At 50.9% G+C, this 13886-nt stretch overlaps 1 protein-coding gene across 3 annotated transcripts in view; it reads left to right on the forward strand.

The window, feature by feature from the left end:
- HIPK2 (homeodomain interacting protein kinase 2) overlaps positions 1-12526 on the forward strand; it is a 174251-nt gene extending 161725 nt beyond the window's left edge. For 2 of the 3 annotated variants that reach the window (XM_041002164.1, XM_041002165.1), the window contains exons 14-15: positions 869-1029; positions 1825-12526. In XM_041002164.1, coding sequence (XP_040858098.1) covers positions 869-1029; positions 1825-2289 — 626 coding nt within the window. In that variant the 3' untranslated portion in view covers positions 2290-12526. Of the gene's footprint in view, positions 1-862; positions 1030-1824 lie in introns of all 3 variants that reach the window. The other variant, XM_041002163.1, reaches the window with a different exon arrangement.
- The last annotated feature ends 1360 nt before the right edge of the window (positions 12527-13886 follow it).

The following is a 13886-nucleotide window of genomic DNA, read 5'->3' on the forward strand; positions in this document are numbered from 1 at the left end:
CTGCTACTCTCACGACACGGCAGCAACTCAGGAAGTCATGGTTGGATGGGTTTAAACAGCCTCTGTAGAGGTGCTTTGTCCCTAGCTGGGTCTCCAGGAGCCATCCTACCTAGTATGTCACCTGCCTCACTCTGACAGTCTCTGGCCAGCCACTGAGGCTGTGGCCCACCCACCAACAGTGTGTCAGCAGCACCCTGGCACCTGTTAGAAGGTGCACTCTGAGGCCCACCCAGGCTGTGGTGCCATCTGCTGGCCAGAAAGCATCTCTAGGGAGGAGGGAGCTCTTCCAGTTAGGACCTTCTGGTCAGTGCTGAGGGAAGAGTCCTTCGTTTTGGGCATGTTCAACTCTCATGCCTTTGCCCGGCTGCCTTTCTCTCATCCTGCCCTAGGTGAAGAGAATAGATCAGAGGGTTCCCAAGCAGCTGTTTCAGCTGCCGTAGCTCATCTCAGTCACTCCCTGAACACCTCCAATAGGCACAATGTCATGGAATCCCCATTGCTGCCCACCAAGGAGACTAAACCGGAATCTACAGCCATCTCCCAGACACTGGAAGCCACATGGCTAGGAGTCCGGGGGACAGGGTAGCTTCAGGTCCAGCCTGGTGGCAGCTCACTTCACTCCTCCTGCACCATCCCCCTTTTTCTTAGCTTCGTCCCCTCATCTGCAGCCCCAACCCCCCACCCTCTAGACGAAGGGAATACACACATCAAAGCTGCCAGTTCCAGGGTCAAGGCCACGACCTTGCTGGGCCTGGGGACCTCTTGAGGCCAGTGTGGAAGTGGGTCACATCCTCTCCTGGAAGGTCACTTTGAGAAGGGAGCAACTTCCAGGCTACTAACCTGTGACCTCTCTCTCTTGCAGCTACAGTGAACACCACTCACCACGTGTCCTCTTACAAGTCCAAGTCCTCCAACAATGTGACCTCTACCAGCGGTCACTCTTCAGGGAGCTCATCTGGAGCCATCGCCTACCGGCAACAGCGGCCAGGCCCCCACTTCCAGCAGCAACAGCCTCTGAATCTCAGCCAGGTGAGCCCCACCCCACCCCACCCCACCCAGCACCTGCCCCAAGAGCCTCAGGGGGTGCTGCCACCCCTGCCCCATTCTCCCTATCCCCCACCTCCCTCATCCCTGCCCAGCACCTGCCCCCAAGAGCCTCAGAGGAGGCCTCTGGAGTGGCCCCCTCACACTCTCCCAGCCAGGAGTAGGAAGTGTGCCAAGTGACACCCCAATGACTATGGCCAGGCTGGGTCACTCATGGGCAAGTTGCTGTCACTGGGTCACGGAGAGCAGACAACAAAGTGACTTGTCTAATGTTACCAAGCACTCTACATGTGGTGTGGAGCTAAAAATAGAAGCCCACAGATTGTTCCCCCTCCCCCACCTGCAGAAGGTCAGACAGCAGGGAGAGCTCTGCAATGCGACTCACTAGTGCGGATGAGTAGGGGCAAGGCACGCATCCCAGAGACCCCAATCCAGGGAGGAATGTGCTAGCCTCTGACCCTTTATGATGACTCAGCTTCTCCAGGTAAGAGACAGCCGGGAGAATCCCAAACAGCACTGATTCCCAGTCCAGGCTTCCAGAACTTTCTCAACAAGTGAGAAAGCAGGAGTCCTTTGGGTCCTGCTAACCTTGCTGCTGGCTTTGTCCACATGGTGAAGACCAGGCCTGGGAATCACCCCACTCAGCCTAGCCTCATTGTCACTGCGTCACAGAAGGAAGCATCCTTGGTCACGCCCACCACTCCTCTTCAACCCCTGCCATCTCCTTCCCTTGCACCCCCTTCCCAGCATGCAGCCCTCCTGAGTGCTTCCCATCCACAGGCCCAGCAGCACGTCACCACGGACCGTGCCGGAAGCCACCGACGGCAGCAGGCCTACATCGCTCCCACCATGGCTCAGGCGCCCTACTCCTTCCCGCACAACAGCCCTAGCCATGGCACCGTCCATCCCCACCTGGCCGCCGCCACTGCCCACCTCCCCACTCAGCCCCACCTCTACACCTACACGGCGCCTGCCGCCCTGGGCTCCACTGGCACCGTGGCCCACCTGGTGGCCTCCCAAGGCTCAGCGCGCCATCCCGTGCAGCACACTGCCTATCCGGCCAGCATCGTCCACCAGGTGCCCGTGAGCATGGGCCCCCGGGTCCTGCCCTCTCCAACCATCCACCCCAGCCAGTATCCGGCCCAGTTTGCCCACCAGACCTACATCAGCGCCTCTCCAGCCTCCACCGTCTACACTGGATACCCACTGAGCCCTGCCAAGGTCAACCAGTACCCTTACATATAAACACTGGAAGGAGGGGGGAGGCGGGAGGGTTGGGAGGGCCCTGCAGAGGGAGCAGAGGAGGGGCAGGTGCTCCGGGACCTAGGAAGGAGCTGGCTTTTTATACTGAAGACACCACCGCACACAAACAATGCAAATGGGGGAGGGGGTGGGGACAGGGATGGGATGCAACTGAAACTTGAACTGGGAAGTGGGAAGACTTAGAGCAAAGAAGAGAACATTTTAAAAAGGAAGGGATTCAGGAGGGGGAAATCTATGCTTTTTATTTAAAAAAAAAAAAAAGGAAAGAAGAGAAAAAGGAAAAAAAAAGTCAACAACAAAAACCACAGCTCACATACCCATCCTGCACCAAACTGGAAAGGAGAAGAAGAGAGCCACAGGAAAATTCCAGAAGGGGTCCCCAGTGTCAGAAGAACTTTATCTGTGAACTTTTCAAAGCTTATTTTCATATGGCAGCAGTTGACATTGAAGACTTTGCTGTCAGGGGCACCTCATGTGGAAATCCAATAGATTTTTAAGTAATCATGAGAATTAGGGATTTTTCCAGACCTCTGCAGAGTCGACACCCCCTCCAGAATGTCATGGTTGTAGCCTGAGGAGGCTGATTTCGTGATTGGGCTGGGGTTGGCAAAGCTTTGTCAGGAATGATGGGGGGCCAGCCAGATTGAGAGAAGACCGCACCCCCACACTCCCATGAGGAGCGGGCGGCGTCTCTGAGCACTCTGGACAAATCCCTAAGCAATGTTATGCCTCAAATGTCATTACTAATGTGTGTTGCAAACTTTGGGGTTCTTTTTTTTCCCGAAGATTTCTTTCTTCTTTTAATCAGCCCCTAGTCCCATAGTGTAGGGCTAGCGTTCATGGTGGACGCCCAAGTAGAATGTAGCACCCTGCACCCCCAATCCTCTACCTGTGTTCACCCCCCGATGATACCAATAGACGATTCCTCCGTGTAATTGCACAAAGAGACAAAATGATAGAACATAGGCAAGTCACCAATGTGGCGGGTCCAGACAAGGGGCCCTGGCCACCCTACCCGGCTCCTCCTAGCACCGTTGTCACGGCCCGCGCAGTCTCAATTCCGCCTCGTTCCCTCCTAGTGCCTTAGCAAACGACGGACGCGGTGTAAGGGTTTACTTCCACTGGTACTCCAAGAACCAGGGCTGAGGCTCGCCGCTCAGTCTCAGCTCTTCTGTTGTGCTGTCGTCACACGTTTCACTCTGGTCTCTCCTTTCTCCCTTTGGTTTCTCGTGCCCGTTGTCTCCCCTGGGCTGTCAGCTCACGGATGTCAGGGAAGCCGGCAGCGGCTGGAAGGACAGAGTCCGTGGGACGAGCCGCGTGGGAGCTGATGATTGCAGGCATGTGCAACAATTGATTGGGGGTTTTCAGTTGACTTCTGCTTAAGGTGGGGATGGGAGATGTGCAGAGACCTAGAGGGACTCCCCCTCCTTCCCGCCTGGCCAGTGAGGAAGGAAGGAGGAAGGCTGGTCCCGCACTCATACAGGGAGCTCTGCCAGCTCCCGGGGGCTACATTCTGTGTTCTGGCCCGACCCCTCCCCTCCATAGACAACTACCATCCTCCAGTTGCTGTTGAGTTCTTCCTTCACGCGTGACCCACGTCTGTGGTTCTGGTTTCAGTATCGGAGGGGTCTGGTGGGCAGAAGGTTGAAGGGACGCTTCGGGAGGTGCAAGGGCCCAGGGGCCCTGCCCTGCTGGGAGGACCCTCCCAAGGGACAGTTACATTTCCAAAGAAATCTGCCCCCGGCCTCGTGTGCTCCTTTCATGCGTCCTGGGCTTACTCCAGGCTCTAAACACTGCCGGTGAAGTGGGGAGTTGGTGGGGCAGTGAGCCCTCCATGCATAGTAAACAATTGTGAAACACAGGGACGCGGGAGGCTATCAGGCTGGGTATGCGGCCTCAGAAGGTGACCATCGCTGTGCAGTCTTCACAGGACCCCCTTCATCAAGCTTCCGAGGCACAAAGAGAGCTTTCCTGTCTCATCAGCTCCATCCTCATCCTCTTTGCTTGCCTCCTCACTCTGCCGTCCCTGTGAGCTGGCTACTGTGAAAGATTTTTGTAGTGATAGCCACCCTGATTTAGTTAACGAAGCCATCACTTAGCTCTTAGCTGTGAAATAACTCTGGAAACTTCCCCACCTCCACTCCCTACTCCATCATCAATTCTCACTCACAAAGAGAAAGATCCCCAAACTGGAAACGCTTCATTTGTAGGGCTTGCTCCGGGAGGGAAGGCTATTCGGGTGGCATCACTAAGCGTGTCAGGATCTGGTGGGAAGGCAGGGAGGTGCCCTCTCCTGGGCTCGTGGTCCACACCAGCTACATAGAGATGGGGAGGGGGTGCCTAACCTGAGTTCACTTGTAAGAGGTGAGAGCAAGAGACCTCCCAGAACCACCTGCTGTACAGCACCTGTTAACAGATTCTGGGTGGCCAGATGGCAGCAGTTGCCAGTCAGGGCTCCAGTCTCACCTAGGGATAAGCCTCAATTTGCCTTATTGGGGGGCACCCTGGGCTCCCCAGCACAGTGCAGTTCCAGCCCTTTCTAGAACCCATCTTGTAGGGAAGAAAGACAACACAGTATGTTCCTACCATCTTAAGAAAAGTCTTTCGTCTGCTTACGTTGGAGGCTTCTTACTCTTTGGCCTGTTTTCTTTCCTCTTCCGGATCAGGACTGAAACTTCCATGCTGCTCATAAAGATAATATTGTACTAATTATTTTTGTTATTGCCGTTGTAATTGTGATCATGATCATCGTGTTGATATTTTAGTCAGGGTTTTAAATGCACATGTATACCAGGTATCTCTGTTTTCCCTTTAATATTTAAACTTACTTTTATGATGTATCTGTGAGTATGTCAAGTAGACTGGACGGACAGACAGATGTCCGGCTTTGTCAGGCGAGAAGGAAACAGTCCTTGTCACTTGTATTCCACAAAGAGCCGTGACGGGAGCTGCACTGTGGCATGGAAGCCTGAAGAGGCAGCACAGCCTTGGGCTGCGCTCAGCCCCTACCAGGCACCTGCAGGGTGGTCTCCGCTGTATATGTTTCCCCCAGTTTCCAATTTCCCATGACCTGATGAAGCATCTCATGGCTGTGGCGGAGGTGGGGAGCACTGAGTCTTCAAGCCCCTGCATGACTTCTTGAACCCCAGACCCCACTTCTCCATGCTTCTCACATCTGCTAGCTGCACCCTAGGCCTGCCACATCGCTGATGCTTAAAACGGAAGAAACTTCTCTGCCCACAGCAGCCCCGCTGCTTTCCCATCAGCACACCTGGAGTCTGACTTGTACCTGTCTGCACAGAGCAAAAGGCTCCCCCATGGCTATAATGAGCTAAAGTGAGAGCAACAGACAGGTCAGGGGCACCTCCCCAAGACCTTCTAGCTTCCCTCTCCTACTTGTAGTCCATAACCATGCCACCAGCTTCTCCCTGCTCAGCCTGCCTTGTGTCCCCTTCGCTCCTAGCACACCACTAGAGGGAGCCACGCTGGGTGGCAAGTGGGGTGAGACCCCAGAGTTCCTGAATGGAGTCCAGCAGCTACTCAGATATGGCTAACCAACAAGGGAGCCTGGCGAGGGCCCACAACTGCCCCCACTGGACTCTGTGCTGTGTGTAATGGGCGCTGGCATCCTGTGCACCAAACCTGGAAACCACCAGCCGTGAATGAAGAAAGTGGAGCTGGCTGGCTCCACCGTTGCCCAACCCACATTGGCACATGCCTTAGTGCCAGGCCGGTGCTGGCCCAGGAGGAGCCTCACCCGAGGAAGACGGCAGTTCCGATTGAGGGCAGGATGTAGAGGACAAACAATTGGCACTGTGTCATCCACAGGTCCAGTGGCTTCTGCATGTTGAGTTCTAACTGATGCAGCCAGGTGTTAACACACTTGCCTCTGTAATGAGTCACACTTTGTGACATTTGGGGTGTTCTCCAGGGAATGGAATGAGCAAGCCAATAGGCAGGAGGGCAGCATGTGATTAGGGGTAATTCAAAGGGAGAAGGATCTGGACACACCAGTGTGGGTCTGTCTGCATCACTGGCTGTCCTGAAATGGAGGGGCTCACAGGCCATAGGAACCAGCTGGGCCGTGTCCTCTTTGGGGTACTAAAACCCCAGGGTGTCAGACATTGGGTGACATGTGGAGATTAGCACCCACTGCTAACAACTCCTTCAGCTCGCTGTCATGATGGGAATCGCAAACCCTCTTTGTAAGTTGAGCTCCTGGCAGATGACATGGGTGGTATGCGTTGTGGACGAGTGAGTAGAGCAGATGTTCTTGGAAAACTGGAGGGAGGAGATGAGGAGGATTGAGGAAGTATTACAAGATGGTTCCCGGTTGCTAGGACAAGCGTGGGTCCCGCTTGCATTCCAGGGTCTTCCTTGGTGGTGCCAAGGGCAGAGGGTCCTAGGGGACCATTATTGCCCTTGCTGGCCTGCTGAGCAGCTGCTGAGATGAAAAACTGCAAGAAGCCAACAGCCAGGTCCCCTCCGTGAACAGCAAGGCCTAGGCCGGGAGTGCGGGGCACCAGCCCAGTGGCTCTGCCCCAATTTCTTGCAGCCCCAGGGACTTGCTGAGCTTCTTCTGTGTGTGTGTATGTGTGTGTGTGTGTGTGTTTCTCTCTGACATGTTTCTGCAGAGATCCAGCGGGGAGGCCTCACCACTGAGCAGGCCAGAGATGCCCCCCACCACCTTGGAAAGGAAGGCAAAGCCATTCCTTTCTTTAGCCAAAGAACCCCTTCTCAAAGACACCTCCAGAGATAGACAAATGGCACCCCACCCCCTTCCCTCATTAATTCCTTTCTGGGCAATAATGACACAATTGCTGATGCCACTCCATTCATCCTTGTCTTTCCTCTCCCTTAAAATAATTGAATTGTGTTTATTTCAAGCCTGCACTCATATTCTTGAGAGAAAAGGAGTAGTGACCTTCAATGCTGCTGTCACAGGGTGGGCCACCCTGGGGATGGAGCGATGCCAACCCACCAGGTAGCTCAGCCACTTCCTGGGCTGCAGGTGACAGGACTTGCCCTCTCTGATGCCTGAACACTTGGCCGTCTCCCCTCCACAGGCCAGTCTCAGAAGATGGCAGGCTGGGTTTCAGACACAAGAGAGACCTCCTCCAGGCATGGGGCGATACGTGACAGTAGCATCCTGTGCTTGGGACTTGTATGTGTGTGTGGCAGTGCCTTCCCCGTAGGAGTTCTGAGAGAGAGCTGGCTGCAGCTCTGTGCTTCCCTTCAGATGCTGTGAGAGTGCACCACTGCCTTGGAGAGGCCTGCAGTGGGATGTAACTGGACCCCTGCTGTGGGGGACAGCAGTATCTGTGGGCTGCTCTCCCTTCTCTAGACTCACACAGAGCCTCTCAGCCCCGCCCCAGCCATCCCAGATTAGGGAGCATCAAGGAAAGAGATTGTAACAGTGGTCCAGAATCCTCAACTTGCCAGTCAGTTTCTTTGTCATCAGACCTTTAACCAGGATGTGACCTCTGTTTGACTGTTTCATTTGTTAGCCCTGTGACCAATGACTAAGATACTCCCATGTCCCGTGTGCCAAACACTGTGCATTGCTCACTGGTTGTCTCCATTCCTCTGAGTCTTTATGACAGCCCCGGAGATTGGCAATGTTGGTCCCTTACCGAGGGGGAGCTCTGGGCCTGCTGAGCTCCTAGCCCTACCACTTCCCACCCCTGAGGACACACAGCTTGGAAGGGGACAGCCAGGCTGGCCCCTGCCTATGCTGCCCAGCTTCAGCATGGGGCCTGTGGCAGCCATCCTTGACCACCTCTGTGCTTCTGTACAACAGAAGACCTTTCAGGCGTGTCACCCACCCACCCCTGCCACCCCTAACCTGTGGCATCGGCAGAAACTCTGTGCAGAGGAGTGCGAGCTGCACACAGGCAGAAGCAGCAAAGTGAGTTTGACTTCCTGTGAAGAATCTCGATGGGGGGAGGGGAGTTTCTTTAATTCTCAGTAGATTTCCATTTAGATTTCTTTCCAGCCTGCCAACTAGCTTTAGCCATGCTGCTACAACAAACTCTTAGAGAGTAAAGGAAAAAAAAAGTTTTCTTCTTTTACAAAAAAAAAAAAAAAAGATACCTTTTGTCTCACCTATAGTTACTTCTAGAAAGGCAATACTAAAAGTATATATTTTTTTCAAAATGCTATTTTTTACTGTACTTGTTAAATACCAGGACAGCTCTGATTCCTGTGGCAGATCCACTCTTCAGCCCTGGTCAGGACCAGTCACAGGATTCACACCAAATTTGTAAGTACCATGTGTGAGTCTAGTGTCCAGGAACTTTTTCACTTTTTTTTTCTTTCTATTTAAAAAAGAAGGAGGACAAGATGATTGTTTTAAAAGAAGGAACACAATTTTCTCTCGAGGCAGATACCCCTCTCTGAAGGCAGGAGGCAACCATTTAGAAACCGGGCAAATCCCCACCCACTGCAGGATTCCACAAAAGAGGTTGTGATAACACAGATGCTTAAAAGAGCGGCAAGAATTTAGATCCGCTATGAGATTTGGTGCTTCTGGGTTTGTTTTGTTTGGTTTTTTTAATCTATGATCATTTGTTAGGAATTTGTTAGAAATCAGTTATTGGGGTGGGGGGGTTCTTCCTGTTGCTTTTTTCTTTTTTCCCTAAACTTCTTTGTTGACTGGTTCCAAGTTTGTTTGTCTAAATTCTTGGGTGGTTTACGCAAGTTCTAGAATCTTTAGAACTTCCAACTCCTTTGGAAGCAAGCCCAGCTCCTCCTGGTTGTTGGCAAGGGGTATTCTGAGATTCTGACATAATACCTATAGATGTTTCAGTTTTGGTTTTGTTTGTTTTGTTTGTAAAAGCTTTTAGATACATTATCTTACACAAACTGTGACCTACTGGCAATAATTACCTCAAATGTGGGCATTCATCCTGGTTTTAATTTTTTTTTTTTTTAATCATGTAGCCAGCTTGATCTTGGGGCTTCAAAGACCATGGATTCTAAATGGGCTGAAAAGAACAATGCACGCTCACCTGGTGGTTGCTAAGTGTGTTCTGAAAGTGGTTCGTCTTCACAGCGGAAATTAAACCAAGCAAGCAGAAGGCGATCTCTGTGTTGTGATCCAATGTGATGTTGAATCACACGTGTAAAGTGCGTATGTTTTTAGCTACTGGAAAATGCTGTTCGCCTTTTAAGAGAGTCACATTTTAAATGAGTAACCATGGTGACTTGAGGAGACTTCTGGCTTTGCGTCCTAATGAGCATGTTTCAGAGTTTATATTTAAACCATTCCTTTTAAAGAGGTCTTCTGTGTATCACTGACACCTTGAGATCCCAGGGACCGCCTCTTCAGTTGGGAGCCCATGTCTCCCCAAGGCGGGCAGGTCTCTCCCATAAACTGTCCTGTAGCCTGACCCATGCGTTTCTTCCCACATTGTCAGTTTCCATATGAAGGCAAGAGGACGTCAGAGGAAGGCCAGAGTAGGAATGGCTGAGTCGGGCTGGCCACGAAGGTCTCGTGCCTTCATGCAGCCAGCACTTGTCTTCGAGGCATTGCCGGTAACAACTTGAAAGAGGCAGCAAAAGGCAGCAAAAAAAAAAAAAAAAAAAAAAGGAACTTGGCCTGTTTGTTGTCATCGTGTTCATATATGTAGCTCACTGATGACTTCTTCAAACTCCCGGTCATCAGGCAAAAGGCACCCAGACTCCACGGACCCAAAGGAGCAGCTGTTATTTCTGGGTCCCTGGCAACATCCTGACCAGAGTCTCTGGGGGTTGGGGAAGAACAAGAACACCACCAATACCCCTCCCCAACCCCAGGCCCATGTTCATTGTCATTAATTTGTTTACTCATTTAAAATGAATCAATGTGAGAGGAGATGCCACCTCCAGCAGCCCCAGCCCTGCTCGGGGGACTGGCCAGATACTCTACTCAGACACTGGGCAGGAGAAGGAGATTGGCTCCTGGGGTAGCTGGAGTCTAAATAGACGTCTGATGTCAGAGCGAGACACTGGGGATGGGAGCAGGGCTCCACCGGCCGGCTGGGAGGATGCTAAGGTCTCTGGGTTGTGGTCCCATCCAACCAAACTGGGGAGGACCTTGGACCAGGGAGCTCTTTAGTGAAATCATGCGTTTTGTTAGACACGTGACTGTCAAGCATTTCTCATCTCGCCCTCCTCTGTGCTCCTGTTTGCATGTCTTTTCCTTTGCACTAATCAGCCAAATGAATTGTGTATCCCTGCTTGGGGGCTATAGTATGTTTGTAAAACCTAGAGGTATAGAAACTGCCAAACCACCACCACCCCTTTCTTCCATTTGAAAAGCTAACATACCTGGGAAGGGGCGGCCTGATCCTTTGTTCTGGTTTCCTTCCAATGCTCTCCTAGTGCGGTTCCCTGCCCCAACCCACCCCCGCACACGCACACACACACACACACACAAACTGTGTTGGGTCTCTGTCCCTGTGACCACCTCTACCTCCCCTCTGTATCCCCACAGCCCCCATGTCCAGGCACCTTGGACTCCCCAGAAAGCTCACAAGCCAACAGGAAGGGCCCACTTGACCCCCGGGCAGTCAGGTCAGGCCAGCTGCCAGAGACTTCCCTGCTGGGCTGGCAGGGGCTGTGGCTTGCCTACTGCTTGTCTAGAAAGTTTAGCTCAGGTTGTAAGGAAACACTTGGGAAATGGAAAGTGACTTAACCATGCCCACACTTGGTAGCTTTCTGTGACTTCTGAATGGAATGTGGAACCCCCTCCCACTTGGCTCGCTCTTGTGTTAGTGTTCATTGAAAGCTTCCTGGTGTATTTTCCAGGACACAATCATTTCTGGCTCCCAAAGCATCTCTTCACCTTCTGTCTGTATTTTCTTAACCAAATGAAGTAGACAAGCAAGTCAAACTTTGGGGCAGCCAAACTTCTAGCATAGTTGATCACTGTGTAGATGTAGATGCTGATAACCAGTGTGTGTGTGTGTGTGTGTGTGTGTGTAAGTATCTCAAACCAAATTCCTGATAGGACAAGTATAGCTTTATGAAAGAGGAGAAGGAGGTGTGGAGAGGCTGAAGCCGGCCCTGGAGTACGAAGGCCAGCACACCTGTGTGAGACGCTGTTCCTTCGCATGGGGTAGGGGAGGGAGCGGCAAGGCTTGGTACCAGGCCCTTGAAGGGTGCTACCTGCCCTTCTCTGGGTCCGGAGCCTCAAGGGCATAGATAAGGGGGCAGCCAATCAGAACGACAAGCATTTTACATCCCATTTTGGCGTTGACCACACATCTCGAGCTGCAGCCTCTGATACTGTTATCACCTTTCCAAAAATGATATCCATTAGGATAGAATGAACAGATCTGTAGAAACGTTTCCCTGGCCACTGCCCGCGTTCAGGACCCTCTGCATAGAGAGACTCGCTCCCCAGAATGAGGAGATGCACCGGGCAGTGGCCAGGGCCCAAGCCCCAAGGACCGGGGTTCCCTCCCAAGCTCACATCTCTTCCAGGCCATCTCAGCTCCATCTCAGCTACCCTGTGGAAGCCCTTGACTCTGTCGTGTTCCTTCACTGTACGGTTTCTGTAATAAAAAGTGTTAATCCATGTTAATCTGTGTGAAAAATTATTGTGTGCAACAGTATTTTCTCGTGTACCTCTTTTTCCTATGTGAATTGTCCCTCTCTTCTTTTTTATTTATAAATGTCTACTTTTTTTTTTTTTTGAAAAGACAAACCAATGTGTTGTAGACCTAAATGTAACCTATTCCTTAGTCTCATATTATAGGTATGTTATAAGAATGGATATTTTACTTGGCTTTAGGATGTTTTACAAGGAAACTAATTCTGAACTGATCAAGTCCTTGCTACTAAAATTGCTTGTGTTTTTCCATCCTGACGTCGTGTGCTTCTAAATTAATAATCATTTTCGTTGTAGAAAAATGGAGTGAATTTATATTAGTCTTGGAAACTAATAATAGCATTGTAAATTTATGAGATGATTTTAACAGAAAAAAATTATAGAAGAATATAGTTATTTTAATTGTAATATTACTAACTGTAGGGTGAGAAGGGGGGGAGTCCCGTCGTGGTGAACTACGTTATAGCGTGTTACTCACAGTTTCTTTTTTGATCATTTTTCGGTCTCTGAGGTGAAATGAGTTATTAATTAAAATTTGTAAACTCACATATGCATATTGTATATGTGTAGAAATGTAATCACACTTTGTCTTGGAATTACATTAAACTGTTTGAATTCACTGTACACATCTGTCACGCTCCTTTATCCCGGCACCACACCTGGAGCAAATGCTGCCTTCCGGAAGTTACTCCAGCTCAGCCCTCACGCCACTCCGGGCTGCGGACAGATGCCTTCAGGTCCTGCTGCTCAGGCTTTTCCACATCACCCACCACCAACCACCCTTCTACTTTCTGTCTCTCTTAATGGCCTGTTCTAGATATTTCTTATCAATAGAACCATATAGATGTAACTGGTTCATTTCACTTAGCTTAATGGTTTTAGGATTTATTCATGCTGCAACATACATAGGAATTTACCTTAAAAAAAAAAAAAAGGTTGATTCTATCTGAAAGGCATTTAGAAAGATGAGTGAATCTTCCATCCACTGGTTCACTCCCCAAACAGCTGCAATGCTCAGGGCTAGGCCAAGCTGAAGCCAGGAGCCAGGAACTTCCGCATCTCCCACATGGGTGCAAGGGCTCAAGCACTTGGGCCATCCTGCAATGCTCTCCCAGGTGCATTAGCATGGAGATGGATTGAAAATGAAACAGCCTGTATTCAAACTCATGCCCATATGGAATGCTGGCACTTCAGCCAGCAGCTTTAACCCAAGGTGCCACAGTGCAGCCCCGGTGAACTGGACCTGCTGCACTCCTGTGACGTAGTGCTGTCTTTTTAAATGTCAGCTTGGAACACCCACCTTGCCAAAATGCAGACCCAGAAGAAGCTCCTAGCTTCGAATCAGCTCAACTCCAGCCACTAGGGCCACTTGGGGAGTGAACCAGTGGATGGAAAATTCTTTCTATCTCTCCTTCTCTCTGTAAATTTGCCTTTCCAATAAAAAATAAAATAAATCTTGGGGGGGGGGTGAAAGAAGTCAGTAAGAAAACAAGGGAGTTTTCTTGGGAATTTGGCCCAGCAAATAACTTGACCTGGATGCAAACAGGTGAGAAGTATAATTTGGGGGAAATTGTATTGCCAGAGTGACCTCATGTCCTAATTCAAAAATGTTTCTTGGGAGAGCCCTGTGCCAGTGTCTGGCAGATAGGGACAATATGAAAACACTGAAGATTCTGGGTGGGGGCTGGGCACCTGCTTGGATAACTTACCTGAGATGGTTGCATGGTCTGAGGACAAATCCAAGTGCAGAAGAGCTGATTGCCACCCTAAAAGGTGGCAGTTTCTGGCTTTGGGGAATCCCACAAGAAATAGGGTCCAAATGGTGATGGCCCAGTTGCTTCTTTGGTCCCCAAGTCTTGCTGAAGGACAGCTCTGAGGCCCGAGGGGCCTGCTACCACTGTTCCTGATACACTGAGGCAGTTTCCAGCTGCGAGAGTTACATGTGAGATGCCCCCTCGGCAAGCGAGGTGTTCTGGTTTTCAAG

Source organism: Ochotona curzoniae, unplaced genomic scaffold, assembly GCF_017591425.1.
Source record: "Ochotona curzoniae isolate NIBS_2020 unplaced genomic scaffold, NIBS_Ocur_1.0 scaffold_2476, whole genome shotgun sequence".
NCBI classification, from domain to species: domain Eukaryota; kingdom Metazoa; phylum Chordata; class Mammalia; order Lagomorpha; family Ochotonidae; genus Ochotona; species Ochotona curzoniae.